General features: G+C 44.8%; 3 protein-coding genes across 10 annotated transcripts in view; 1 reads left to right on the plus strand and 2 right to left on the minus strand.

The window, feature by feature from the left end:
• Positions 1-346: 346 nt before the first annotated feature.
• TDRD6 (tudor domain containing 6) lies at positions 347-11,586 on the minus strand. Of its 2 annotated transcripts, XM_085057014.1 has the most exons (5): positions 4,606-11,586; positions 4,062-4,180; positions 2,890-2,979; positions 2,473-2,530; positions 347-1,030 (listed from the first exon to the last, which is right to left on the minus strand). In XM_085057014.1, the coding sequence occupies exons 1-5, from the start codon at positions 11,216-11,218 to the stop codon at positions 969-971; spliced, it is 6,942 nt and encodes a 2,313-aa protein (XP_084913140.1). In that variant the 5' UTR covers positions 11,219-11,586; the 3' UTR covers positions 347-968. The 2 variants fall into 2 exon arrangements, with proteins under 2 accessions (XP_084913140.1, XP_084913141.1); XM_085057015.1 differs by lacking the exon at positions 2,473-2,530.
• A 564-nt stretch (positions 11,587-12,150) lies between these two features.
• On the minus strand, positions 12,151-21,401 carry SLC25A27 (solute carrier family 25 member 27). Its single transcript, XM_085057050.1, has 9 exons — positions 21,274-21,401; positions 19,582-19,773; positions 18,686-18,770; positions 17,933-18,055; positions 17,093-17,205; positions 16,353-16,437; positions 15,677-15,769; positions 15,239-15,341; positions 12,151-14,832 (listed from the first exon to the last, which is right to left on the minus strand). The coding sequence occupies exons 1-9, from the start codon at positions 21,374-21,376 to the stop codon at positions 14,761-14,763; spliced, it is 969 nt and encodes a 322-aa protein (XP_084913176.1). The 5' UTR covers positions 21,377-21,401; the 3' UTR covers positions 12,151-14,760.
• A 116-nt stretch (positions 21,402-21,517) lies between these two features.
• The window catches only part of CYP39A1 (cytochrome P450 family 39 subfamily A member 1), a 37,867-nt gene continuing 32,642 nt past the window's right edge, over positions 21,518-26,742 (plus strand). Inside the window, exons 1-6 of one of the 7 annotated variants that reach the window (XM_085057038.1) lie at positions 21,518-21,653; positions 23,039-23,220; positions 23,898-23,989; positions 24,651-24,709; positions 24,972-25,085; positions 25,662-25,772. In XM_085057038.1, coding sequence (XP_084913164.1) covers positions 25,068-25,085; positions 25,662-25,772 — 129 coding nt within the window. In that variant the 5' untranslated portion in view covers positions 21,518-21,653; positions 23,039-23,220; positions 23,898-23,989; positions 24,651-24,709; positions 24,972-25,067. Of the gene's footprint in view, positions 21,654-23,038; positions 23,221-23,897; positions 23,990-24,650; positions 24,710-24,971; positions 25,086-25,284; positions 25,773-26,742 lie in introns of those variants that run through there. The other 6 variants (XM_085057039.1, XM_085057041.1, XM_085057034.1 and 3 more) reach the window with 6 other exon arrangements.

The following is a 26,742-nucleotide window of genomic DNA, read 5'->3' on the forward strand; positions in this document are numbered from 1 at the left end:
ATACAGGAGCATGGAACACCACCATAAATATAAATATAAAATAGAACCCCCTTTTCAACAGCTGAGAAGGAGAATAAGAGGTGAGATCTCCTTAGCACATAGCAAAACCATTCCCTTGGGTCTTCTTCATATTTATAGGAAAAGCTTCATCTTTCATTAGTGCATTTGCAAAAAGTTCTATTAGTTAAGTGCAACTAATGTTTTAAAGCATTTACCACGGCTCACAGTGCTCTGGAGAGCACAGTGCTCTGGTCAGGGTCAAAGCAGAACATCCCTCATACAGCATTCAGGCTTCTGCACAGAACAGACACAACTCATTAACAAAACACATCAACAGACCAGTATATGCCAGCCAATGCTTTATTCCAGCTTCTTCCATTGCTTTAGAACAATTCCATTATTCTGTTGCTTTAGCAGCAAATGCAAGACTTGAACCCAAACCAATTATGTTCACCTATGGAGAAAAAAAATACTCCCCACCCCTAACCCCCCAAAATACCCTCAAGCTTTTTTTTTTTTTTTTTTGAGAAAAAAGCCACTTAACAATGCAAATTTTCCAAAAGAAAACATCAGAAAGCAATGCTGTACAACACAATAGCATATACAGAAACTCACAAGAAACCTGTCAAAGAACCACACACCAAGAACTTGATACACTTCAGTGTGCCACTGTCAGTAAAAAATGCCAGTCAAGAGGCAAATTCATTTAAGAAATCAGTGCTATAAGAAACAAGCTAACAGTAACAGCCTACCAACAACAGCTGTAAAAAAAACGAGCTGACAAGAACAGTCTACCAACACTATTCCTTTACAGGGAAGTACAGTAGTGACAGGCATTTGGCCACTTAGGTAGAAAAAATAAACCACTCTATTTGCCTGTATTTTCATTCCCACAAACACATTTTCGTGGTAACAATTCATACACAGGCACTTGGTTCAGTTTCTTGTAGTCAACCTGGCACTTGGTTTCAGCAATGCTGGAGGACATGAGGATCTTCAGCTAAATGGCTACTGCAGCCAGTTTGCTTTTCTGTAGGGAATAAACAGATTAGACCCATCAAGATGTTTATACAATAAATGTGTATAAAGGCATTAACATCAAAAGTCAGCTCTACGGGGCTTCAGACTAAATCTTATTGACGTATTGGACCATATTAAAAGCCTACACTTATTAGACAAAGATAAAACAGCTGGAACAGCAGGGCTGCCTAAGAAAATGAAGCAGCAGTGCTCCCAGATTTCAGTTTTGAGTTCAAGTCACTCAATTCCTTGGAGGGCTTGGCACAAGCCACTGCAGGAGTTTTTGTGAATCAAGTATCTCCTACTCAAGCTGCCTTTTCAGGCAGTGGCACGTGTGTGCAGCAGGATCCAGCTCTGTGACACATGGGTGCATGACCCTGACTCACCTTTCCTGTGCTGGTGCTGAGGGTGCATACACTAATTCCATGCAAAGTGCTCAAGAACAGAAAAAAATCCACAAAACCAAGAATAATCCTGCATTTGAGTGACGCAATTGAGGGACAGTTTGTAGATACACCATTTTAACATTTTATCAAATTCTTTTAACTACCTTTTTTCTTGCTCAACAGGCATCTAGATATTTGTTGCAGGCTTCATTATTAGTTACCCATAAAACAGTACATTTATATGAAATGCAATTACCAATTAATCCCTGAAAGCACAAATAACACTTTCACTTCAGCTCAGTTCAGTCTTCACCAGGCAACCACAGAAACAAATTGCCCAGACAGGTTTTGGAGTCTCCATTCCTGGATACATTCCAGAACTGGCAGTAAGGTCCTTACAAACCTGATCTAGTTGGCTCTGCATTCACCACCAGGAAAGGCCCCTTTCAACCAGAACTGCTCTACAATTCCAGAATTATGAAAATAGCATGTAATCAGGAAGAACATGTACTACCTATTTGGTACACTGAAGGTGTTCACCAGTAACACTTCAAATTTTTTTAAGTAACAATAAAGATGTATATAAACTATTCACAAACTATCCTTACATCAGCTAAGATGGTGTTATTATGGTTTAGATTTATAGATTATGGGACTGGGGCACTCAAATCCTAAACTTAATGCTTAATGGAGTCTGCCTGGCAGTTGGCCTCAGAAACATGACCAAGAACAGCATGCTGATGGCAATGCTCAAAACCCTGACCAAAAAATCTGTAATTTGGGTGAACCACCCCAGCTTTTCCAAGAGGTCCAATCCATTAGAAGAATAAATAAATACTAAATTGGTTTCTAACACAGACAGTAGCAGTTTTCATTGCATGTAGTCATGTTTAAACTAACAGTACATAAGCTAATGCTATCAAGAAAATCCCAATGACAGTATCCACTAGATAAATTCAAATTAAGGATTTAACTGTATTTTCTAAAATAAAGCATTTCCTAGAAAATTAGAAAGCATTCAAACACTGAGTATATAACCCACTTGAGGGGCTTAAAGTAGACTTACCTTGAAGCAAGGACTCCTCTGGTAAGGACTGCAAGTTTTCTGTTGCAGGGGTTAATGCCTACACAAAAAGGGATCCTGTTAGGAAGCTGGCACTATTGCCATGACTTCCACAGAGGCGGATTTTTTTAATACTAAAGTAACTTCTTACCTCAGCACTACTGGACTCCTATTTTCCATTGTTCCCCCCCCTTATAACTGACTACATTAGTCTTCTGCTCACTTTTCACTTTGATGCAAAGGCTGCACGTGAAGGATGAACTGGAACTTCATGCTGTTATCATCACCAGCATAATGGCTGATGACCTGTTCTTTCCTAATTACTTCATAATAGAAGTATTTTTCATGATGCAGCAATTAGTTAGCACCCTTTCTAAAAGTCAGTACTGTCCTGCCCAGTGCAGTGTCACACTGCCATACCTCAGATGATCTGGGAGCCCGGTCAGGAATTCCGTTCCAGACGTTCTCAGGATGCACAATCTCCTCATTGCCACTGCAGAGATTTAACACCTGTACAGACAGAGCCAAAGTGGATCTAGCACAACAGCAATGCACTCAAGAAGTAAGACACAGCAGTAGGAAAACACAGCTGAGGACTCCCTGCCTTTGAGAAGGTGTTGAGAAGTCTGGATCTTGCAAAGAAGAACAAGCTAATCTCTAATAAAACTGAATATAGTTATTGAGGCTGCTCAAGGCTCTTCTGGGCTCCTAGCCCAAGGACAGTGAAAAAGAAAGGCTGCAAAACACCTCCTAGATCAGAACCAGAAGGATGCTGATGAATAGGGATATCACCACATGATAATCCCTGACACTGCCACTCATCTGAATGGAGCTGAGCTTAGTTTTAGATATCCAAGGGATCTACCAGCAATAGAGCTCGTTTCCAATCATCTCAGACATTCTGTCTTCCAAAAGGTTGGTTTTATGTAAAAATCTTTTGGATTGGCAACCTTAAATTATAATTTAGAGGTCATTTTATAGAAGTATAATGTCTATGCATGTGTGTACATTCATACATACTCCCCCTAGATGAAGGAAGACTTCCCATTCATTCCCCAGCCTAAACAGCAATAGAACAAGGCAGCTTACTGGATTATCCTCTACTGCTAACTTTAACTCCCACCAACCATTAATACAATACACATTTTACTGAAGCACGAATAGTTGTGGATTCCTTATTCCTTGCAGTATAGTTTGAGTTTCTTCCCAAGTTTCTACTGTTCTACTACTAACTTCTCAGAATACCAGTAAAATAATGTCAAGTTTCAGGAGCATTTAATGGTAACACAGCTCCACAGCAGAACATTAACTTGCAGGCCAGACAGAACCACACACACGCATGTTTCAAACTGGAGCCAGATCCTTCAATATTCCCAGGCAATAAAAGAGAGTAAGATGTGAAGGGAGCATCAAATGCTGACATGTATCATCCAACTCAATTTGAGACACTGCTGTTTTTCTGTCGTCTATAAATTCAGAATCAGCCTTTGCAATACTTAAATTCTGTAACAGAGCTCTTTAAAGAGGTTAGAGAAGGACCAAAGAAGGACCAGATCTTAAGAATGCAGAAAGAGTATTCAAACCACATGTACCTTGGTGCCCTTCTCAGACACCTCCAAAATGCGAGCGTCGCACCATTTGAGAGAGGTCCACACCACACATTTGGAACCAACAGCAAAGCCCTTCAGATTACAAGGATAGCCATGGTGTGCTACAAGAAATGATGACTTATCAGTGAATAAGGAAGAAAAAAAAAACAAACCCATAAAACCCCACAAAAGTCAACCCCCAAAATAAACCTGAGATGTCTCAAAACACTGCTCCCCCACCCCCTCCAAACTACCTGATATTTTTAAGTTAAAAATTTTTACCCCAAACAGCCTTACAAATGCATTTCATGTTCAGAAATGGATTTCCACTCAAAATCATTAATCTTCCTAACTAAGACTAGTGGCTGTTAGACTGTCACATTACCCACTAGATCCTACACTTGGTCTGCTGTCCTTAACCCATCAAAGCATTAACACTAATACATTAACTTATTAGGCAATAAAAAATAGGTTTTCTATAAGAAAGTCATTCTTGTTTAAATGCGCACATTTTGATTATTTAACTCTTTAAAATTAGATACTTTACCTGCATAGCAGTCAGCCAAGTTCTCATTTTGCTTTTCGTCCTCCACAGGCTTACAGGCTGAAGACTGAACACACATATTTCCACTTTCTTTAAATGAGTCAGTCAAGTCTTGTTCCATCCATTCTTCCATACAGTCATCTTTCTTCTTCTGCCACCCCTTATGTTTCTCAACTTTGCAGTCACATGATGCCACAGAGAAAATAGGCCTCTGATTTGCTAAGTCTTTTGAAAGAAATGAAAACTGACTTCCACAATTTGCAGAACTCTGCAGCACAGCACGTTCCAGCCCTAACAAGTCCTCCTCCCTGTCTTCCTGAGGAGGCTGAACATCAGGCAGCACCAGTTCCAGAAAGGGCTCAAATTTGGCTCCTAGCACTGACTGCTTGTCATGCATCTTCTGGTGCAGTTCCTTCTCAGGCCTACCACCAGATGATGATGGCCTTAGGGAAGGAGAGTCTGCACCCATCCAATCATCTAGTATAGGCTCTGCTTCATGAATTCCAGACAAATTTGCTTGCAGCTTCTGGGTCTTCTCTCCCAAAGAAGGCTGAGCATCAGATGGAACGAGCTCTACTGACTTTTCTCTGTCACTAACTGAAGGCACCAAATTTTCTTTCTCATTAATTAATGGTAAAATTTCAAGACCGTTCAGAGCTGTCAACTGCCCTGTCTCCTCCCTCACAACTGGCAGCTCCAGCAATTCCTGTTCTAACACTGTCTCTCTTGCTTCACTGCCTGATGCTGCCTGCATTTCAAGTGACTTTGCTTCTCGTGCTTCCTCTGTTCCTTTACCAAAGGAGGACTTTTCCCTAAGTCCCTCTAGCTCCTGCAGGAGCTCACTTGTATCATCACATGGTAAGTGCATTTTTAATGGATCCAGCACTCCTAATGTCCCTGGTCCATTGCTGGCAGGTGGCTGTGCCTGGAGCACTGGCACTCTCTGCAGTTCTTGTTCTTTTCCTAGGAAAAGGCTGGACGCTGGAGCACTGCCTGTCAGCTCTGCTTTCAGCTCAGCCTCCTCTCCAAACAGTATTTCAGACTGTTCCTGTTCTGCAGCTTTCATTCCATTTCGCACAATATGAGGGCTGCAGCTTCTCATTAGTTCTAGTAACATATTGTTATCACTGTCACCTTTAGACAGAGGTATCTCTTTATCAAAACTGTTCTCTTGCTCTCCTATTTCATGTCCATCATCTGCCTTCCCACTGGCAGCTCCCACTGACACATTTGCTTCTGCAGATTCCAAGCATTCAGAAGCTACACCCAGGAAAGGATCAGAATGAAATAAAGCACTTTTGCTTTCTTCCTGAGCTAATCCACAAGCAGGAGTAGTTTCTTTGTCGAGACAAAGACCCAAACTGCTGTTTGAACTTCTGTTTTCCTTTAGGGAGTTGCAAAGGTTTGAGAAAGCACTATCAGCAGTTTCTTTATTAGCCTTCCAAAAAGGCTTCATCTCTTCGTTAATACTATTGCCAGCAGCTTCCAGCTTGACAACACACAGAGGGACTTCAGAATCTTTATTTTCCTGAATTTCAACTACTTCAGCTTCTAATACAAGGTTTTCAGTTAGATCATAAAACTTCTTATTCGCTTCACTAAGCCATGAGCCCTCTGAGGGACTGAAGCCTGACAGACAGCAAGCAAATGCTTGCCCAGGTACTCTGAGCAGTTCACAGGGCATCTGTCGGATCATCTCCAGGCTAACAGTTTCCTCACTTCCATAATCCACGTGTCTTACAGCTACACTGCCATCTTTCACACTTCTGACTTGAGCTCTGTAGAACCACCCATCCTGACTGTATTTTGCTAGACAAGTATCACCACTTTTAATGCAAGATTTGCCATCGTTCAGAGAGCTTAGTCCAACCTTTTCAGCTTCCTCTATTTTTTTCTCGATGTAGCTCATGTCTTTGGTATCAGCACGGTGACACCAGAAGTATCCTGGACCATTTACCACAGTGACATAAATTTTTAAAGTCTGACCTGCCTCTGGAAATTTCCAGATAAACAATTTACAGTCACTTACACAGGAAATCTCATTTTGTACCTGAGGAGGCAAAGGCTCACAGACAGTTATCAAGTCACTGTTATCTCCTTTATCAATTTTTTTTCTTGAGAAAAGTCTTTCTTTACTTGCAAGATCTTTGTCAGCTAAATCCACCGTTATTACACCTTGATGGTCACTGAGAATAACCTCCCATTTATCCCCAACCTTCTTTACAAATTCACATGACAGCAGGATTTCACTTGTTCTCTTAGTGAAGTAAAACACTGCTTTCTCTGTCCAGTCTACATTGTTTTTGCATTTAAGTCCACCTAGGAAGCAGTGAATGCTCATTGCTGGAATAGATGACAAGTCCTTAGGGAGCCTGCATGCTTGATCAATGCTAATCACTGAAGTATCACCATAATCAATATAATGTACCTTTATCGAATTGTCAGAAGTCTTCTCTTTTACTACAGCTCGATACCACAGCCTGTCTTCTGCATAAACAGCACTGATTAAATCTCCTGCTTGGAGAAGTTGTCCACAAGGGTCCTTCACTGATTTCCCATTGTTTAAACTTTCCAAAATGCTGTTAAGCTGAACCTCATCACTCCCTAGCTGAACATAAAAATCCTGTGGGTCATTGACATAAGACACATACACTAAGGCTTTAAGAGCTGGCACTATCTTCTGTGGTGGTAGATCAGATGCATTTTTAAGCATTATACACCTGTCTTCAACATCACATTTACTACCTGACAGTGAATCCATCTGGGAAAAGAGCAGAGACTCCTCCCCTGCTTTATTCAACAAAATAGCATTCTTCTTACTGCCAAGCATCTCATCAGACTCTAGTAATCCAGCTGCCACATCTCCCTTCCTAGAGTGATGGAAAAGGTTTACAACTTCTTCTTTGAAGTGGCATTTGCTCCCTTGCTCTTGCTGGGCTTCTGGTTGGCATTTTTTATTTTCAAGAGGCCTGCCTGCATTTAAAGGGGACTCTGCAGTTCCATTCCTCTCATTCACATTTTTACTTCTAGAGCATGAAGTTTCATTGTGTACATGACTGCACAGTCCTGTACTGTTTAGGCTTAGCTCCTTCAGTTTTGTATTAATTTGAGTATTTCTATCAAACAACTCAACCAGCAGTGTATTATCAGAGTCCTTTGCTACCACTATTGCTTTTAATCTCCTTTCTAGGACAGCTTCCTTAAACCATATTGCAGCTTCTTTGGAAACAGATGCTAAATCAGACACAGAACACTTTATGGCCTGCATTGGCACAAGCAAGATATCAGAAGCATCATTGGGTAAAAGAAGCAGATCATCTGCCTCTATTGTCTCTGTGTTCCCAAAATCCACAAAGAAAACTTTAGCCTTAGGTTGTCTTTCCATAATTACTCCCCTATACCACTGACTGTCAGAGTACCTTGCCAGACACAAGCTCCCAGACTTCCCCAAGGTTCCTGTGCTGGTCACTCTCGCTGTCAGGTGACTGATGCTATCAGCCAGCTGTGCCAAGGTATCTGCACACCTTTCAAGCTGGCAGTAGAATGTCCATGGATTCTCAACATGTGTAATATAAACATCTTCCTCACTCCCAATTTTGATACCATGACTAGAGTAATAGTATGAGTGAAGCTGGACCAAAGACTCCAGGTGCTTTTGAGGAAACAAAGGTCTGGCTACACCTCTCTCAGTGAGAAAATGGCAAGCACTCTGAAAAGGTGTGATTAAATCCACAATGTTAAACAGGTCCCTATTTATTGCAGCCAAGGCAAATATTGTACACTTCAGATCAAGGTCAGATGATGAATCAACAACAAACTGCCGGAAAGTCTGAATCGCTTCTTCGTCCCAAGCAAAAGGATTCTGACCATTGGGTTGGATTAAGTTGTAAAGGCTGCACCTGAATGCCTGAGCCTCTAACCTAAGGAAGCGTTCATTAATTGCACGGAGCTTAGTTAGACACACCTGCTCTCTGTTGCCATAGTCAACATATATGACTTCTACTTTATCTGCACAAACTCCATCACTAACAATTAAAGCCCTGTACCATTTTTTATCCTCTGAATACTGTGCTAAACACACAAGATTTGGCCAAACATGTGGCTCAGATGAATTCTTACAGTGCTCCTGGATTTCATCCATTAGTACCTCAAGGTCATGGCAATTTTTACTTAACTGACACCAAAAACAACTAGGATTTTCAACGTATGACAAAATAACATTAACTGTACTTCCCACTTCTAAGTGGCCTCCACAAGAGGAGCCTGGCTTAATTTCCACATAGTTCTGTCTCAAAGAGGTGTGCAGATTTTCCTTACCCTCATAATCTTGAGAAAGAGATTCACTACTTTTAGAATTGTGAATGGCTGCAACAGGGCTCTCTGTGACCATCACAGCCATGTGAGAACCAAGTACTCTATCACTCCTCTTTAGATCACACTCTTTGTGCCTCGTCTCTGCATTTATTTGGCTTTCCTCTGCAGCACATGCTAGGGGAGAGGCCTGTATCACAGACTGATCTAATTTCTGGGGAGTCTTGGGTATTTCATACCTCTGGTATTGAGCATAACCCCCCTGGGCCATGAGTTTACTTACTCTTCTCTCTCCTAACTGGGACTGGTCAAAAATTTCAACCATGTATTTGTCACCCTGCACACTCAAAAACCAAATCTTAAGTTCCTTGTTCAGTACAATCTCCCTGAATGCAGACACAGAGGCTTCACTCCAACTCCCTCTCAGAGGGGAGACACCTGCCAAACAACACTTCAGAGCTAAAGCAGGCAGTTCCCTGAACCGAGGGAGCAGCTCCTTCACTGCACATAGATCCACAGTTTCTGTACTACCTCTGTCCACCAGGTGTATTTCCACCCCAGTGTCCAGTACCCTGGTGACCAATGCTCTATAAAAGACACCCTCATTCCCACTGGCACAACAAAGGGATCCAGGGTGTGGGTCCCACCTAGCACCATCCAGCTTTGTGGAATGGGAATAAAAATTCCACATGCACTGCCTCAGCTGCCTGAAGAGCTGGTAATGCTCATGGAGCTGCAGCCAGAACTCAGATGGGTCCTGGAGGTGGGAAACCTGTGCACTGTAGAATGTACAGGTCTTCAGATGCACAACAGCTCCAGCAGCAGCAGACAAATCTCCATGCGTTAAAACAGGAGGCACATCTGGTGGCAATTCCAATTCTTCAGTTAAGGATTCCTCTACTTCCAGCTGCTCATGAGCCTCAGTTTGGCTCACATGACTGCTGACCAGGCAGCAAGCTTGAGACCCAAAAAGATGATTCAAATCAATGCCATTTTCCCCATACAGAGTCACATAATAGAGATGCTCAAAGGAGTTAAAGGCTTTGATGTGAGCACTCACTTCCCTGCCAAGCACCAATGCTTTCAGCAAATCAATCTGCAATGGGGACCAGCCACAGCCCCCATCAGAAACACCCTGAAGAGCACACACGTAAGTGACCACAGGCATGCGGAAACATTCGGCAGGCAAATGGCGCAGGTTAGCTCTGGTCACATTCTCCTTCCTGCCATAGTCCACAAAGATCACAAGAGCTGCATACTCGTCCTGCTCCCCAGCAATGAGCTCCAGCAGAACAGCACGGTACCACTGGCCATCCAATCCACGGGCAGCACAGGGCGAGCCCACCTTGGGCAATAAATCCTGCTCCCACCGGTCATAAGCGTGGCGCATGGTATCAGAAAGGCAACAGATCTCCTGGGACAGGCACTGCAATTGGCAATAGATGTGGTGTGGGTCAGAGACATGGGTCACTAGGACAGGCTCTATCACACCCATCTGAAGCTCCGGGTAGTAGTAATCCAAAGCAGGTGACAGAGGCCGATATGAGAGCAACACGTGGAGAAGCTGCGGAACTGCCAAAGTTCCAAGGGAACACACCGGAGGCTGCTGACAGAACTGCTTCTTTAAGTGGCCAAGAGGCAAGCAGCGCCTGAGTACCTGGCAGAACCAGCTGGGAGAGACACGTTTGGCCAGGCCCAGCTGCTGCATCTGGGCCACAAGCTGGGGCAGCTCAAGTACGACGAGCTGCGGAGTCATCACCTCCTGCACCACACCGGACACCTCCTTACCGTGCAGGAAGCTGAGGAACTCCATTGCCTCCATTGTCCATTTGGACACTGGTGAATCCCCACACGCTGTTCCCTCGTGGCTGTGGGAGGGCATGACATCGGCCACGACACAGCCCAGCACCTCCGGGGGCAGCTGGAACAGCTCTGAGCAGCCCCGTGCCAGGTAATAGGCAGATGTGGCCACCACGTACCCCTCGTCCAGCAGGAACACACGGTACCCTTGGGCACTACGACTCACCACACAGCAGCGGTACCAGACGCCCAACACCTCCACCAGTGCCAGCTCTCCTGGGCACAGCCTGGTCCCGCCGGCCCCCGGCCCGTTAAGGTCTGGGCGCGCCGCCAGGCGCGGCCCAGCGGCCGCCTGGATCTCGCGGTGGAGGCCGGCATAGTCAGCCTTGCGTTCACCCAGCTGACCCCACAGCCGTAGGATGGGCACCTCGGGGTAGAGCCCCACGGCGCGGACCCGCAGGGTGACCGTATCGCCGCGGCACAGGGACCCCGGCCTGGAGCTCATCGCGAAGCCGACGGGCCCCGCCCTCGCCCCCCGCACGAGGCGAATGGACGCTCCTCCTGCCGCCCTTCGGCCTCATATAGGGCACGCGCCGCCCACGTGACCCACGGGGAGCCGTTAGCGGCTGCCGCAGGGGTCGAGTCCATTTTGATCGTCTCGGGGGGGAGAAGAGCGGCGCGAAGGGAAGGAATAAAAGGACGGGTGAAGCGAGCTGATACATGGGGCCTCTCCTGCTACCCTTAGACTCCGCAGAGGCACCACGAAGAGGAGAGCTATGGAATTATGGCCGGGGTGCCGCAGGGCTCAGGGCAGAGCTCGCAGGAACGGGTCTCGCTCATGGTGGAGCGCTCCACGCCGGCTGGGTGGTGGCGAGACTGAGGGGTGAGGGGAGAAAGCGCCGAGCCCGCTTAGCCCCCATTGGTCAGAGCGGCGCCGGAGGCGGGACACGCGTGCGGAGCTTGGCTGCTATTGGCCAGAGGCGGCGTGAGGGCGGGGCGCCGCGTGGGGCCGGCGGGCGCGGCGTGAGGGCGGAGTGGCGCTGTGAGGGCAGCGAGCTAGCTCCACACACCGCCAGGAATCGCTGGGGATTCTCACTCAGAGAACGAGATATATTAAGACTTAAGGAAGTTTTTCATTACAAGACATTTACAAGGCTTTAAATTTTTTTTATTTTGTGCTGTCCCTCAAGGGTCCGCATTGGGAGCGGTGTTATTTACTATCTTCGTTAATGGCAAATGCGAAGGACTGGAGTGCATCCTCGGCCAGTTTGCAGGTGACAGCTAGCTAAGTGGTGCTCTTGTTACCAAATCCCCTGTAATCATTGGGATACATAAAACCCTCTAACACTCTCTCTTTGGTGTTAGTGAGTGAGACATTACCTCTTTCTTGGCCAGGAGGGGTGTGTGTGTCTGACAAAAGTCTGGCCACTACACAGATGCAGATATAAAAGTTTTTCATTTATTTATATATGTATTTTTAGCAAACTGATTAATATTCACTGGTTCTAAATTACAGAATTCTCTTTCATTAATTAGTATTATTTCTGTTGGTTATTGGATTCTTACTTCTCACGCAAATTAGTCTGTATTTTTCAATCCTTTTGTTATCTTTTCCTGGTAGGCACTTTCCAGCACAGATACTGAGTCTTTGTTAGTCTTTTTTTTTTTTTGTCTTCTGTTTTCTGAGAAGCGTCTTTGTGTCCATAAAATTGTGCACTCCTTGTATCCAGTTTCAACAACAGATCTCTCTTCCAAGCTTTGTTCATTGAAGCGGATCAAGGTTATTTTAACAAAACTTAGAGTTTCAGTAATTCTCCCAAACTGTGTCCCCTTAAGAGTAGTTTATGGCAACTTTGCTAAATGCTGGCTAAAAGTGATGGAAGACTAACATACTGCTTATAATTAATATACTGATTATGATGATCAGAAGGATGGAGCACCTGTCCTGTGTGGAAAGGCTGAGACAATTGGGATTGTTCAGCCTGGAGAAGATTCAGGGTGACCTAACTGTGGCCTTCCAGTACCTTAAGGGAGCCGACAAGAAACATGGAGAGGAATTATTTATAAGGGCCTGGAGTGCCAGGACAAGGGGGAATGGCTTCAAACTGAAAGAGAGCAGGTTTAGATTGGATATTAGGAAGAAATTCTTTACTTTGAGGGTAGTGAGACACAGGAAATGGTTGCCCAGAGAAGCTGTGGATTCCCCATCCCCATCCTTGAAGCATTCAAGGCCAGGTTGGACAGGGCTTGGAGTAACCTGGGATAGTGGAAGGTGCCCCTGCCCATGGCAGGGAATCGGAAATAAATGAACTCTGTGATCCCTTCCAACCCAAAACGATTCTATGATTCTATGATAAAAATACTTGTTCTGTCTCAATAGAAAGTTAAAGCTGTATCCATCACCAGGGTTATCAGGGTAACAGGATGGAAGGCAAGACTGCTTGGGAGATAACTGAAGAAGCAGCTTTGCTGGTTTGTCATTGCTGGTATTGGAGTGCAAGATGAAAAGAACTTGGATTAGTTTCTCAGGATGTCAGCTAGAATAGTATCAGTATTTCTGAACAAAACCTTCAGACTGATGCACGGGAGGTTCCACCTGAACATGAGGAAAAACTTTCCTGTGCAGTGACCAAGCATTGGAAGATTGATCAGACAGGCTGTGGAATCTCCCTCACTGGAGATATTCCAGAGATGTCTGGGTGCAGTCCTGTGCCCTGTGCTCTGGGATGACCCTGCTTGAGCAATGAGGTGGGACCCTTCTGACCTGCCCCATTCTGTGATTCTCTGACTCCCTAATAATGGGGAGATGAATGTTTTCCCAGCTGGAAGTGTACCCCCAAATGCATACAGTCACAACTGAACTACAGTACAATCAGAAAGTACAAATGCAAGCCAAGAAGACACCCAAACTGTGTTTAATGAGAAATTGATGCATTGAAGACACTGGTTGCAAAGACTAGAAGAAATCCTGAATATTTACTCAGAGAGCCAAGTCTTCTACATTGATTCCATTACTAGATATTACTAAATCAAAGCCAGCTCTGTTCTATCTACTCATGGTTGCTTTTAATACTGCGATTTTGCCTCTTGATTGCCAAAGATGAACCTAGTGACAAACAACACTAGTCTCCTTCCCTATGAAATCTCGAAGGCTTTAGATTTATGAATAAGTAAATCACTCCTGTTCAAACAATTGGCATTATTGAAGAGAATGTTGTATTTCCACCAAGATCTGAAGTGGGCAGAGCCTGCATTTCCATGGAAAAGTGGTGCCGTAATGACCCAGTCTGCCACTCCAGCACTGAGAGTGTCATGGGACAGGAAGTTCAGCTTGGTCCTATGGAGTATCCCAAGTCCTTCAAGCAGGGCACAGCAAACTAGGCTTTTGATTTCCTGGGAACAGGAAATCAGCTAGGTTTTTTGGTTTCCTGCATTTCAGTCATGATCTTATTCAAATAGTTGAGTGGAGAGGTCAGGCAGTCTCTGGGAAGTAAAAGGAATACAAATTCTTCCACTTTTTGTGCAAAGCAAATTTGGAATCAGGTAAACTGCTTTTATATTTTTCAATACCTAGTACTACAGGCTTGTTTTGCTGAGAAATCAAACTAACGAGAGGTAGTTCTTTATCTGTGTGCAAATACAATTAACAGCAAAAAATCCCAAATAATTTTATAGACCCTTAGCCACAGAACATGTTAAGTGCATTGATCAACCTGCTCTTGTCTTTAACAACACCAACCATCTCAATTGGCAAACAAGCAGACAGTATTATGTTCTATATGCTTGGTAGACTTTTTTTTCATTCCTGTTTACTGGTTCAGAAAGCTGATGCTGACTACTAGTTAAAGTATTATTGTGACAGTTTTATTCTGTGGATAATATAAATTTCATGTAGCAGTCTGACAATGAAGTAGTATCCTTAGGTCATGGCTGCTCCTAACCAGTAAGGACTGGATTTTGAGCAACAACCTATACAAGTGATCCTACTACCTTGTGGAATGAGGATTCAGCTTTTTGATTCTTCTCTCTTTGTGAATATTGAAGGTTTTAAAAAGAGCTAACTCCACACATCCTTCTGATTTGTTCATATGTAAGCCAGAATACCAGTGACCATGGAGCCTGTGAAAGCAAACACTGAAGTTAGAGGCTAAAAATAGAAGTAACCCAATAAACAAGCTCATTAGATTTAACTGTCTCCTCTTAAAAATCATATTCTTAAGTTCAGTCTCATATTGCTCTGGTTCCCAGAGAGGTTCCCAACCCTCTGTCTGCTCAGAGAGGCTGTGAACTCCTCATTCAAGGCCAGGTTGGATGGGGCTCTGAGCAAGTGAAAGATGTCCCTACCCATGACAGAGGGTTTGGAATGAGATGATCTTTAAGGTCCCTTCCAACCCAAACCATTCTACAATTCTATGATTATGTCTTTTGTACAAAAATCATAGTATTACATAGGGTTAGGGCTGCATCCACACTCCTCACATTTTAATGCTAATTGTTCTTGTGAAGAGAGTTAAAAAGCACGTACCATTCGCATCCAGGTTGGTATAAAGCCTTTGTACAGAGACATAAACCCTTCACCCTGGACAGTTTGAATCAAGCAGTCCATGGAAGACTTATAGAGCAGACCTCTAGCAAGGAGAATGAACAATGTTAGAATTACAAATACACGATTTTAAAAAATCCCACCCCCCTCACAAAAATAATTTGTAGCTGATATTTTTCTACAAGCAGAAGCTCTTTTGTAAGCTCCTTGGAGTCTAATCCAGAACTGAAATCCACTAGAGTAACCGGTTGTGCTTAGGTGACCCTCACAACAGCACCCCCAGACATTTACTAAATCAGTAAAATCATCACCAGAAAGAAGAAGAGAAAATTATCAACTTAGCACTTCACTCCCAGAGAAATCAGTGGGAGTTGGGGTTTCAATTGGCTGCTGAAAAGTCAGTCTCTGAAGTGTCCATACCTTCCCTGATTATCTCTCGGCTGGTTCATTATCCGGGTTTTGACCACATCGGCAGGAGTTCCCAGAATAGCTGCTACCAGCCCGGAGCAGGCACTGCCAACAGCAACAGATACTTAAGGAAAAAACCAAGATGTATCATGACAATTTTAGCATCGTGATTCCAGTTCTTATAATGAAGATATATTAAAACAGTTATCATAAAATCATGAGTAATAACTCGTAACATGAATTTGGTTTGGGAGGCTTGCTAGTATTGCTCTTGCTTACATGTCCTCCCAGTGCCAGCTGCCCTCACCTCCATGAGCAGTTCTGAATTAGGGATGAAGGACTCACAATGGGCAATTCATAATATTGTTCATATAAAGTAGACTTCTTCATCATTTAAGGGAGTAAAAGATGTTCTATAGCAGTTGTATTACTGTGCTTAGAGCAAAGGTGTTTAGTGCACCAGCAAGGCACTTCTAGTGAGAGCAGTTTTGTAGTAATGGTTGCATCCTTTCTCTTGTATCTTCTATAAAGTGATGTTCTTTCAGGAAACAAATGATCCTAAAGTTCCATTTCATAAGCAGTATCAAAATCAAAGAATGGGGTCTTCTGCTGGCACAGAGAGGCAAATAAAGACAGCAAGGCTGGAAATGCTCCACAGTGTAAAAGGGGTAATTGGAGAATATGGCACCTGCTAACACTGTGAGTCACACTGTTGTCCTCAAGTGGCGTGTTCAGAAGCAAAAAGTATTTCACTGAGTCGTAAGTGGTCAGATCTGTAAACAGGATAATGAGAAAAAACAACACTGTCAGGAGTAAATGGTGTCTGTGCTGTTCATGACACAGGATGTTCATTTCCAATGCAGTTCCTGCCTTTGGCACAGCAGGCACTCTGCCTCCAGTTTGTGATGAGAGCTGTGGCACCCAAGCCTTGTCTTTAGACAAGTGAGTACATTCTCCTTTCTGCTCCCATTTTCTCTGATTTACCTTACAGGTGATGCTCAGCTGTGTCTGGGTGATTCTCACCTGCCCTGCTGCTGGCTCAGCTTCCTGGCTTGGCCTCAGACCTGCCTCATCAGCACACATTTCCCTGAGGATTTGGATCTTGGTGAAGCCTTCGCTGGCTCTGCCCTGCTCACCTCACTTGGGTGATGGGTTGTAGCTGGTGAGGCCCTTGTTTTGCTGGCCATGGGATCCCCTCAGCTCCTGGCTCACTTTTCCTTAAGCTCAGGTAAAAACAGTTACTTTTAAGTAATTTGATTTCCACAGGACCAAAACACAGGTGCACAAGGCAGAGGTCACCTGCAGGGTGTTCCAAACAGGGCCCCAGTGTAGGTAATCAAGATGCCAACACCAAGGGAGCAGCTGAGCTCCTCTTTCTTAAAACTTTGGTGTGGCCTTAAGTGCTGCAGACCAAGTTATTCCATTTACCTCCCATGTTCACCAGAGCAGCTCTTTGGACATTTGGTACCCATCCAGCCCAAAGTCCCCTTATTCCTCCTTCTGACAGGATCTTCAGAAAAGCGTGGTGCACACCCCGAAACCTGAAATCAAGATGCAACTAGTGGGCAGACAGCCCAGATATGGAAAAATCTTTGCATATTCCAGCACTTTGCTGCACTAAGTCTTCATGTAAGATTAGGAATTTATACCTGCAAGGATGTGGCCCTCCAGATCCATTTTTGGATCTGTCTTTGACTTTCATGCTACAATATTTTACCAGAGATACCAGTTGACTTGCAAAGCAGTGATCTGGTGGCTAACAGCAGACAATCCTTTGATCCCACACTGAATTGTAATACTGAATGTATGAGACACCACATGATGGCAACAGTTTGGGATGCAAAGAGCAGCATGTCCTGGTATTTGCAGGATGATCACAAGCCCTGCTGTCTGCCAGCTTTCCCTGTGCCTGTGCATCCTGCATGAGCCATTTATTTCCCTCATCCTTTCTTCCAGCTTCCCATCTTCAAAAAGCATCCTTCCCTCCCCATGGTACAGTGCTGGCATGGATGTGCTGTGGCATGGAGGATGGGTGAGGGTTTGTAGTCACTGAGACCAATAAATTAGAATAAGGAAGGCAGGTATAAATGGAATAAAGAGGAAGTCTTGAATCCCCCACCCTCTTCACTGCCCAGAGCCATTGCTCTCCCTGTAAAAGGGCCCAGAGCAGCTGCAAAGAAGGGGTGGCAGAAAACACAGAGAACCACACCCTGGGCCAAAGAGTGATCAGTAACAGGGAAAAAACCACCAGCTCTGAGAGGAACCAACCGTAACGGTTTTCCTTCCAACTTCCTTTTCCCCTCCATCTGCATCTGCACCTTCACCAGATCAGTTGGGCTGGCAAAAAACTGTCCGATGGCACCCGCAGACATGCCTCCAACCACAGCTTTCCTGCCAAATGGAGAAAAATTGTGCTCCAGAATGCATTGAAAATCTTCACAACTTGCAGTGCTCAAGCTGAAGAGTTCAGCAGCACGAGCTAGGTGGAACAAGTGTAAATTGTAAACAAGTGTAATTATTCCATATATTAACAGCCAAAGTGAAGGTAATAATTGTGGTGGCTGCAGGTTATTAAAGTAGTCAGTAATATTTCTGTTAATTTTAAGAAAGGGCTAAAACTTACCTCAGGAAAAAAAATCAAGGTTCCATTATGCTCCTCACTTAAGGTTTAAAGGCAGGATGGCAAAGTATAGAAGTAAGGGATGATGCTCTGTATATTATAACTGAATGCCCATCTGAAATTCCAAACTGCTCGCTGATACATAAAGTTTTTCTTTCTCTCCCACTGCTACTAGTAATGTTGATTTTCTGGTTCCATTTATTTTAGGAAAACCAGGAATTTCAGCATTATCCACAGTTCCCCATTCCTGTAGCATTAGGCATAACAAGTATTTTGTATTAGATTTTATCAATCCCATCCCAAAACCAAATACATTTTGGACCTAAGATTTGGCTGTAGGACTCCTACAGTATGGAAAATCCCCAAGCAAGCAATAAATATGCATGAATATGCAACATTACCAGAGAGGAAAGCTTTCACCCTGGGCCCTGCCAAGCACGGAGTCACGGAGATATTCATAAGTAACCATCCGAACACCAGTGTACACTGTGGAAAACAAAAGCAGGAGACAGTTCTTGGGGCTGCCATTTCTGGAGGTCACACTGTGAGAGAGATCAAAACACTGGTTTATGACACTCCAGAGCTTGCCTGGGTCAGCTGGTCACTACTCTCTTGTTTGTGATCAGAACAGGGAAAGCAAGAGGGTTGCCTGGTGTCAATGGTAGAGCCAGAGCCTTTTAGCATAAAAAAATATCTCTGGCTGAGCCACAGGTCTGCCAGGAGGCAGCAGAGCTTTGCCTGTACGCTAAGGACATGGGACTGCATTGCTTCCTTCTGTGCTGATGCCAAGCACAAAACCCCACAAATGCTTTTGAGGTTTGTTGCTGTCACCATTTTTCCAAGTAAAGCACAGAAAGCTGTCATTTGTGGCCAAACCTCTAATGCATTTTTCCTAGCACTTGTGTTCTTCCCCTGTGCTTGCAATCTCATTTTTCTTCCCATCTTCTTTCCCAATCTGTCCCCACTTCCCTCACATATGAGACATTTATTGTTCTGAGGACTCTGAGTATCTCTTCAGGCTTCCTGAACAAGACCTTCCTGCAAAGGTGACAGAGAACTTATATTTTGTTTTCCCAGAAAGCAGAATAAGGCCATGAAGGACTGGAAAAGGGAAGGAAGAGACATTATTGATCTGGAATCTTGTATATTTCAAAGTGGGATTGCAGGCTCGACTGAAGAAGTCCTCACAGATACATTGAAAGTACAAGAAGATATGGCTCACTTCAAAAGGCTCCCTTCAAAAGGCTCAGCCATAGGAAGCAGGACCCAAGCTTGGCCCATCACGAGAGATAATCACCTATGTGTCGGTAGACGGCCGGCGTGGCTCCTTGCCAGAGCTTCCACACGCCCTCCTCCTGCGCGATTCCAGCCGCCGTGCGCAGCATTCCGCGGTACGGGACAGGCCGGCCGGCCGCAGCTCCATCGCGGGGCACGGCAGCTTCACCCTGGATCTGCAGCCGGGTTTTCGTGAGATCCAGGGGAAACGTCACTGAGGAGAAAGGGGCGAAAACACACGTGAATACTAGTGCGGCAGCAGGGGGACCTCCCGTGCTGGGAACATCCGCACCGCAACGCCCCGCAATGGCCCAAAGGGAGGCAGGCACCGGCAGGGAGCAGGGGCCGCACCCAATAGGGTGCAGGAGATTCCTGGAGAAGAGGAGAATTCACATCCAGGTCTGTTAAAAGTGGCTCTGGGCAGAAGTAACTAAATTACATTCCCATCAAACACCCAGTCTTACTCCCACATTCAGTTTTGCAGATTTATTATGCAATATATGTACCCTCCGAGGGACTCAGGATTAAGAATCCTGTTCCAGTTACTCCCCCTCAATACAGACCAGTCAAATCTCTCAATCATGTGGTCTCCCCAATTCTGCCCACAGTGTGGACAGCACATGTTATGGTCAGGAACAACCCCACAGAGGTCATCATAGTGCAGACATACATTCAGGCTCACCTACAAACTTACCTACATATCAGTCCTACAAACCACCCTAACGCATGCTGCTTTTCTTATGCAGACACTAAAATCATGTCTCATCTGTTATATGTCTCACTGAAATAACTGGTGGCTGGTGAAGGAGACCCAAGTTGACCTCAGCTTCCCAGGGCTGCTCCTGAAACAGTATGGATAAGTATTTGCTGCCCCTCATTTTGGTTCCAGGCCAGGAGTGCCTGGCGATGGACCTTCCAGCCTGTGCCCAGGAGCAGGGCTTTTCTTTGGTTCAATACCTCTGTGACACACCAGGGTCCTTCCAGAGCAGCACGCAGGTGCCAGGGGAATGCAGTCACTGCCCAAAGCCTCTGCAGGTTTATAGTCTATTTGTGCATTAAGTTTGGTATTCATGTTTAAAGATTAGCAAAGATTAAAAAGTTACAAATCATTAGAGCAATGTAAATTATTTGCCTGTAAGAATTTGTAGAAATTACAAAGAACATGCTGAAGAATATTCAAAACAAGTTACTTGGTCACAGAGCAATGCTACACAGTTGCCAGTGGGCTTCTTATTCCATGTTTCACCAAGGAGTTTTCTAACTCCATTTTTTAAAGCCATCTCCACTGTAACCAGAAACATAAGAGTCGGTTTTTCTTTGATTAACCTTCATTAACTATGAAAAGGAAATTCCTGAAGGAATCAGGCCTTGCTAGTAACTTAGGCAACAGATCTGCCTTCCTCTTCAGTCTTTTTCTGGAAACCCAGCCGGTGCAAAGCTTAAATTAGTCAGAGCTGCACTGAGTTAATGACTGCAGCCCTTCGGTCTCTGAGGCAAAGATTTTATCCTGAAAAACCCTCCCTCCAGCCACGGTCAGGTGGCATAAAACACTTGCACGGCTTGGATTACAGAAAAGCCATGACCAGCACAGTGAAATGCAGATTTGCTGGAGCAGAACCTTGAGGAATGAGGCATCCGGGGACTGAAGTTCCCCCTGCCCCCCCTTAAGTATATTTGACCCCCTTCCCTCTCGGAAAACGACGGTGAGTTGTACCTAGTTCTGCCACAGCCGCTGCACAGGCTGACAGAGCGAATTTGCTGGCTCGGGGCCATCTCTCTGGAAGAGGTAAGCTCCTCTCTTCTTCTGCAGGTGACATCTAGCATCTCACATGAACCGAGGCTACCCAGCCACCCTGCCCGGGTCTGTCTGCAGCAAGAGCGGACCCTAGCGCAGATCAGCTCTGCGTTGTTTAAGAGACAAGCTGCTGAAGGTCATGTTTCTCCAGTGCCAGCACCGGGAACTGCAGCAGCCCCAGTAGCTCCGCAGAGCTGCAAGATCCTTCTGCAGTGACACGAGAAATTCCTGCGCAACAGGCTCCTGGGAAATGTAGTCTGTCACCAAGGCTGCTCTGTGCCAGGAAACCGGCAGTGCAGGTACAGACACAAGCACAGTTTTGTACATTATCTACATTTAAAAGAGTAATTATTAATGAGGGCTCAAGATTACGTGTGGGGTCTTTTTGCTTTTCGGGGTGCTGTCATTGGCACCACTGCCTGGGGAACCCCAAACTCTGTTCCCGTGTCAAGCAGCTGCATCCGGGAGGGATGAATTGATCCAGATTTGGTTTAGTAAGAGCTGCATTGGCAACAGCTACGTGCCGAGCTGGGCTGCTCGCAGCAATCTGCGGATTAGTCACGGAGCAGTGCAGTTTTAACAAGGATCCCGGCAAGCCTGGGATGGCAGAAGCTGGCCACTGCCCACAGCCCTGTAAGTGAAAAATTTAAAGCTTTTCCTGGATGAATGCTGAAGTCCGGTTGTGGGCCAGTCGTAATTTCTTTTAAATTATTGCAGATATGTTTAGGTTCTCATAATGAAAAAAAAAAAAAAAGTAAGGTATGTGCTGTTCAAGGGAAGCATTTCATTTATCATTAAGGCTCAGCTGAATCTTTAGGTTAATCATTAGCCATTAGTCAGTAATCCTCGTGCTGATTTGAGGATTTTTTAGGTCACAGAAACTTATCCCAGAACACCTCTCCAGATCCCTGTCTGACTGCCTAAAGCTTTGATGTATGGTCCTCATCACAATAATTCAGACAAATTAAGGGAGCATTGCAGGTAAAATATGCAGTTGAAGCTGGATAAACCTATCTCACTGGTCACCAGTAATGGGTATTAATTGGATCCTTCTTGGGGTTAAAATTCATTAGAATTCATGCAGTGATAAAACAAACTCCCGACAAAGCCCTGGTTAAAAATGAGGAGAAGGCATATTGCAATTTAATGCAAATGTGTCTGGCTGCACAGGAGGTATTAGTGGTTCAGAGGCTTTTTCTGGACAGTTCATGCAATTTGCTGTGGCACTTTGTGCCTCCCTCCAAAGCTGTTCTGTTTGCTTGGTTCAGCTTGCACCACACTGTATCAGCCTGTGTATCATTGACTTATAATGTAGGCTAGAGGGGACCTCTAGAGTTCACTTGCAGTCATCTTACAGTCCTGTGTCAGAGCAGGGGGAGCTTCAGAGTTACATCAGGTTGCCCAAGGTCTTGTTTGGTCCCCTGAAAACCTCCTAGGATGAGGATTTCACAATCATCCTTTCGCTGTACACCTCTGGATACAGTTTCATTCTGTTTTCTCCATGACCATGCTTTAGGGATTGGAAAACAGCAACTAGATTCCTCCTTAAAATAAACCCCATAGCATTGCAACATCCTATGGAAAGAGCAGCTCTGCATGGTCCTTTTTAGCCTGAAGAAATAGGTTCTTTTTTAAACCAGGTGAGGCGGGGATGGCAGTGAAGAGGAATTTTCTATTCCCACAGGATCTTTGAAATGAGCCTGACTAGAGGTGGATGCTTGCATGGACAGATGTGTGATGTATGCAGAAAAGAAGGGCCAGTACTCATGGAGGTCCTTCAGACACCTGGAGTTCCTATATGCCCAAATCCTAAGAAATACAGCACCAGCGGAGAGGACCCTTCCTGCTCATTTATTTCAGTTCGCGGTGAGATGGAATTTTTTTGTTTCTGTCCAAAGCCAGTTTGACCAAAGGCTGCATTTGCAGGGAGGGAGTGTGGATGTCATATGGGGTGGAAACAGAGCAGTGGGGTCTTGGAGAGCTATGTGCTGCTGGAGAAAGGCAGCCAGACTGCCCAGTGCCTTCACCTGCCTCTGCAGGTGTTGGCTGTGTTAGTTCACTTGGAATGACCATTAACTGCTGCCCAAGACCAGGACCCAGCCTGAGGAAACTTGGCAGTGATTGTTGCCACCATCGTAGTGTCTGTGTCCTCCTCACAACAGCGCCTTACATCTCATGTCCTAAAGGATCATGCCCTAAAAGCACAAGCTAAACAAAACCAAACAAAAAATAGGCCAAAACAAACACAAAAGCCTTTAATGAATGTCTTCACAGAGGCTTGAGGGTTTATCTTACCTGTATACATAGATCACTTCAAACTCACTACTCAGTGAGATAGTGAAAATATACCATGCATATAATGAAAATGTACTAAAAAATTACAGGGCCTTTAGCTCTCTATCACTTTACCCCTCTATAGGAAAAGAAATAATTTAATAGATAAAATAAAACCAGGAAAAAAACTTATAAAGAGCTGTGATAGCTAAACACAGAAGTGTAGTGACATCACAGTTAACAGTGATTTATCTGTTTGTTGCAGACAGTTTGCAAAATGGAGATCAACACCCTGTTTTGTCACAGTTGATGTATGTGGGCTTGTTCTTCTGCACCTATGACCAACATGTAACATCCCAAGGTATTTCAGAATGACTGTTTAATGAAGGACACACACCTGGTTTTCACAGCTCTTAACTTGCTACTATCAGGTGTATTTCTGCTGTGCTACTTTTACTGTAATGCCTGTCTGTACAAAGGTTCCTGTTTGTGCACCTATTCCTTTATAGGAAGGGAGTTAAACTGTAGCTGTATCTGTATTTGTTTATGCTCACTGCCTCTTGCCCTTTCACTGAGAACCCCCACAAGAGCCTGGCTCCATCCTCTTTGCATCCTCCCTCTGTTCAGGGGTTCATACACACTGAGAAGATCCCCTTGAGCCTTCTCTTCTCCAGACTGAACTATTCAGCTCCCTCAGCCTCTCCTCAAATGACAGATGCTCCAGCCCCTTTATGCACTTCTTGGTACTTTACTTTCTCATAGAGGATCACCTCCCTCACTCTGCTGGCAGCACTTTTCCGGATGCAGTCCAGGGTGCTCTTGAGTGCAAGAGTACATCTCTGACTCGTGTTCAACATGGTGTCCACCTGGACCCCAGATCTGCGAAGTTCCTGTTCATCCAGGTGCCTCCTCAGCCTGTACTGGTACATGGGGTTGTTCCTACCCAGGGGCAGAACTTAGTATTTCCCTTTGCTGAACTTCATAAAGTCACTTTTTTTTCTTCTTTTTTTTTTTTCCCCCAGGAAAAGGTGGACCAGGTGATCCTTAAGGTCCCTTGCAGCAGTTATTCTATGTTTTTAAGGTAAGTCCCTGTCTGCCCATTTTCCAGCCTGTTGAGGTCCCTCTGAGAAGCAGTACACTCACTTGGTCTGTCAGCCACTCCTCCTGGTTTTGTGTTCTCTTTAAACCTGCGAGGTTTGAAGGGTGTGTGTGGGGAGGCTCTGACAGCACTTCCGAGGTGTTTTTTATGCTTAATGTATTCTGTAAGTATTTTAGTGTGTCACTTTCACACATGCAAAGAAACTAATCTGACCTCTCTAAAACCTTGTCTTCTGACATTGCAGTGATAAAATAGAGGTGACCAGCAGGTTTTGAATTGTCAGTTCAACCTCAGAAGTGTTTCTCTGCACCTCAGACACGGGACACACATCTAGCCTTTAATGAGAGATCTCAGACAGGTGAGAGATACTTTTCTTAAAGTTTCTGCTTCAGGTGATGCTGGCAGAAGTTTTCTGCCATGTGACTTGCTGAAAGCTAAATGCCTGCAAATCACAGGTTCTCTGCTATGTAATCTCAATATTGCAGATAACCTGTATGGTTTTTTTAATTGAAGAAAGCTCTGCACTGCTTTGCCAGTGTCCCTAGCCGTGTCCCTGGCTGCCCGGGTGACCTTCCAGCGACTGATGCAAAGTCCAAGGATTTGCCACAGCAACATCTAAGTTTTGCAAGCAGCAGAGTTGGTCCTCATCCCAGAACAGAGCAGAATTGGCTCTGCCTTTCCCAGAACAAGGGCTTGTGCCCTGTGCTGCTCAGTGCTTTTGACATCTTGTCCCCATGGCAGTGCTCAGCTGGCAGGGCTGATCAGAGAGGCCCCTGTTCATGAACTCGGAGCCCCGCCAGCGCGGCCATGCCGGGGCTGCGGCAGGCGGAGCAGCTGCTGGGGCTGGGACAGGCGGCGAAGAGGCAAAATGGATCTCGCTCTCCTCTTGGCAGCGCTCCTGGGACTCCTTATTGTCAAGGCTCTTTTGTTTCAGCTGAGAAACCCGAGCTCCCCTCCTTGCATCAGGAGCTGGATCCCTTGGTTTGGAGCTGCGTTTCAGTTCGGGAAAGCTCCTCTGGAGTTTATAGAGCAAGCCAGAAACAAGGTAACGCGTGTGCTGGCGTGCCTGCTCGCGGGTGCGTGCTCAGGGTGGCTGCCTGCAAGGGGAAAGGCAACCAGAAACTTCTGCATTCAGTTTTCCCTTTTCCCGTCACATTTTATAACATCAGGATCATTTCAGTGGTGAAGAATCGGCTTTGTACCACCAGCATTGCTGAGTTTTGGGTCTGATCCAGGCATGATCTCTGTGCTGTGATCATCCTGCTTGGACCTTGCTGTTTTGCTTTTGCAGTCTGGCTGTGTGTTAATCCTGGTTTCAGATAATGTGGAAAGCTCTGTGCCAAGTGCTGAGACCAGGAAACTACTTATTGGCATGCCTAAACTTAGGTGAGATTTTTGAGCACCAGCTGGTGTCCCTCAGCATTCAAGAGAGACATAGACCTGCTTGGCAGACAAAGTTTTCCAGCCTAAAAAACCAAACATGGGGGTCAAGATTTACCCTTGGACTTGAATTTATTTTTTTATGTCTGTCGGATAGAAAAAGATCAAATTATTAATTTAGGTAAATGCCCAAGTTCTAGACAGCTGATAATAACTGACATAAACCCCAGTTTCTCACTTTCATTCAGGGATTATATCACCTGCTACTACAATGTAGTCAGCCTTGAGTGTTCCATACTGAAGGATCACACAGCCCACTACTTGCTAAAACTAGCTGAAAATGAAACTACTGTAACATCCTGATATTTGAAAAAAAAAACAACCCCACATCAATAGATACTGGATGTTTAAAATTTGCTTTCTCATTTTGAACTGTTAGACGTCATAACTGTATTTCTTTATAGCCATCGTTGTTATAAACTCATGGTGTTAAAGCAGAGGATTAAATCTGATCTTTGATTGACAAGAGCTGTCAATCTTGTATTAAAGTGCATTGGGTGCCTCATGGGGTAAGCTCATAGGTATGATCTGGAGTTTCTTGGCTTCTTCGTGCTTGACAGGCCAGTTTTAATTTT

The sequence above is a fragment of the Lichenostomus cassidix genome, chromosome 3 (genome assembly GCF_008360975.1).
Source record: "Lichenostomus cassidix isolate B80296 chromosome 3, HeHo_3.0, whole genome shotgun sequence".
NCBI lineage: Eukaryota > Metazoa > Chordata > Aves > Passeriformes > Meliphagidae > Lichenostomus > Lichenostomus cassidix.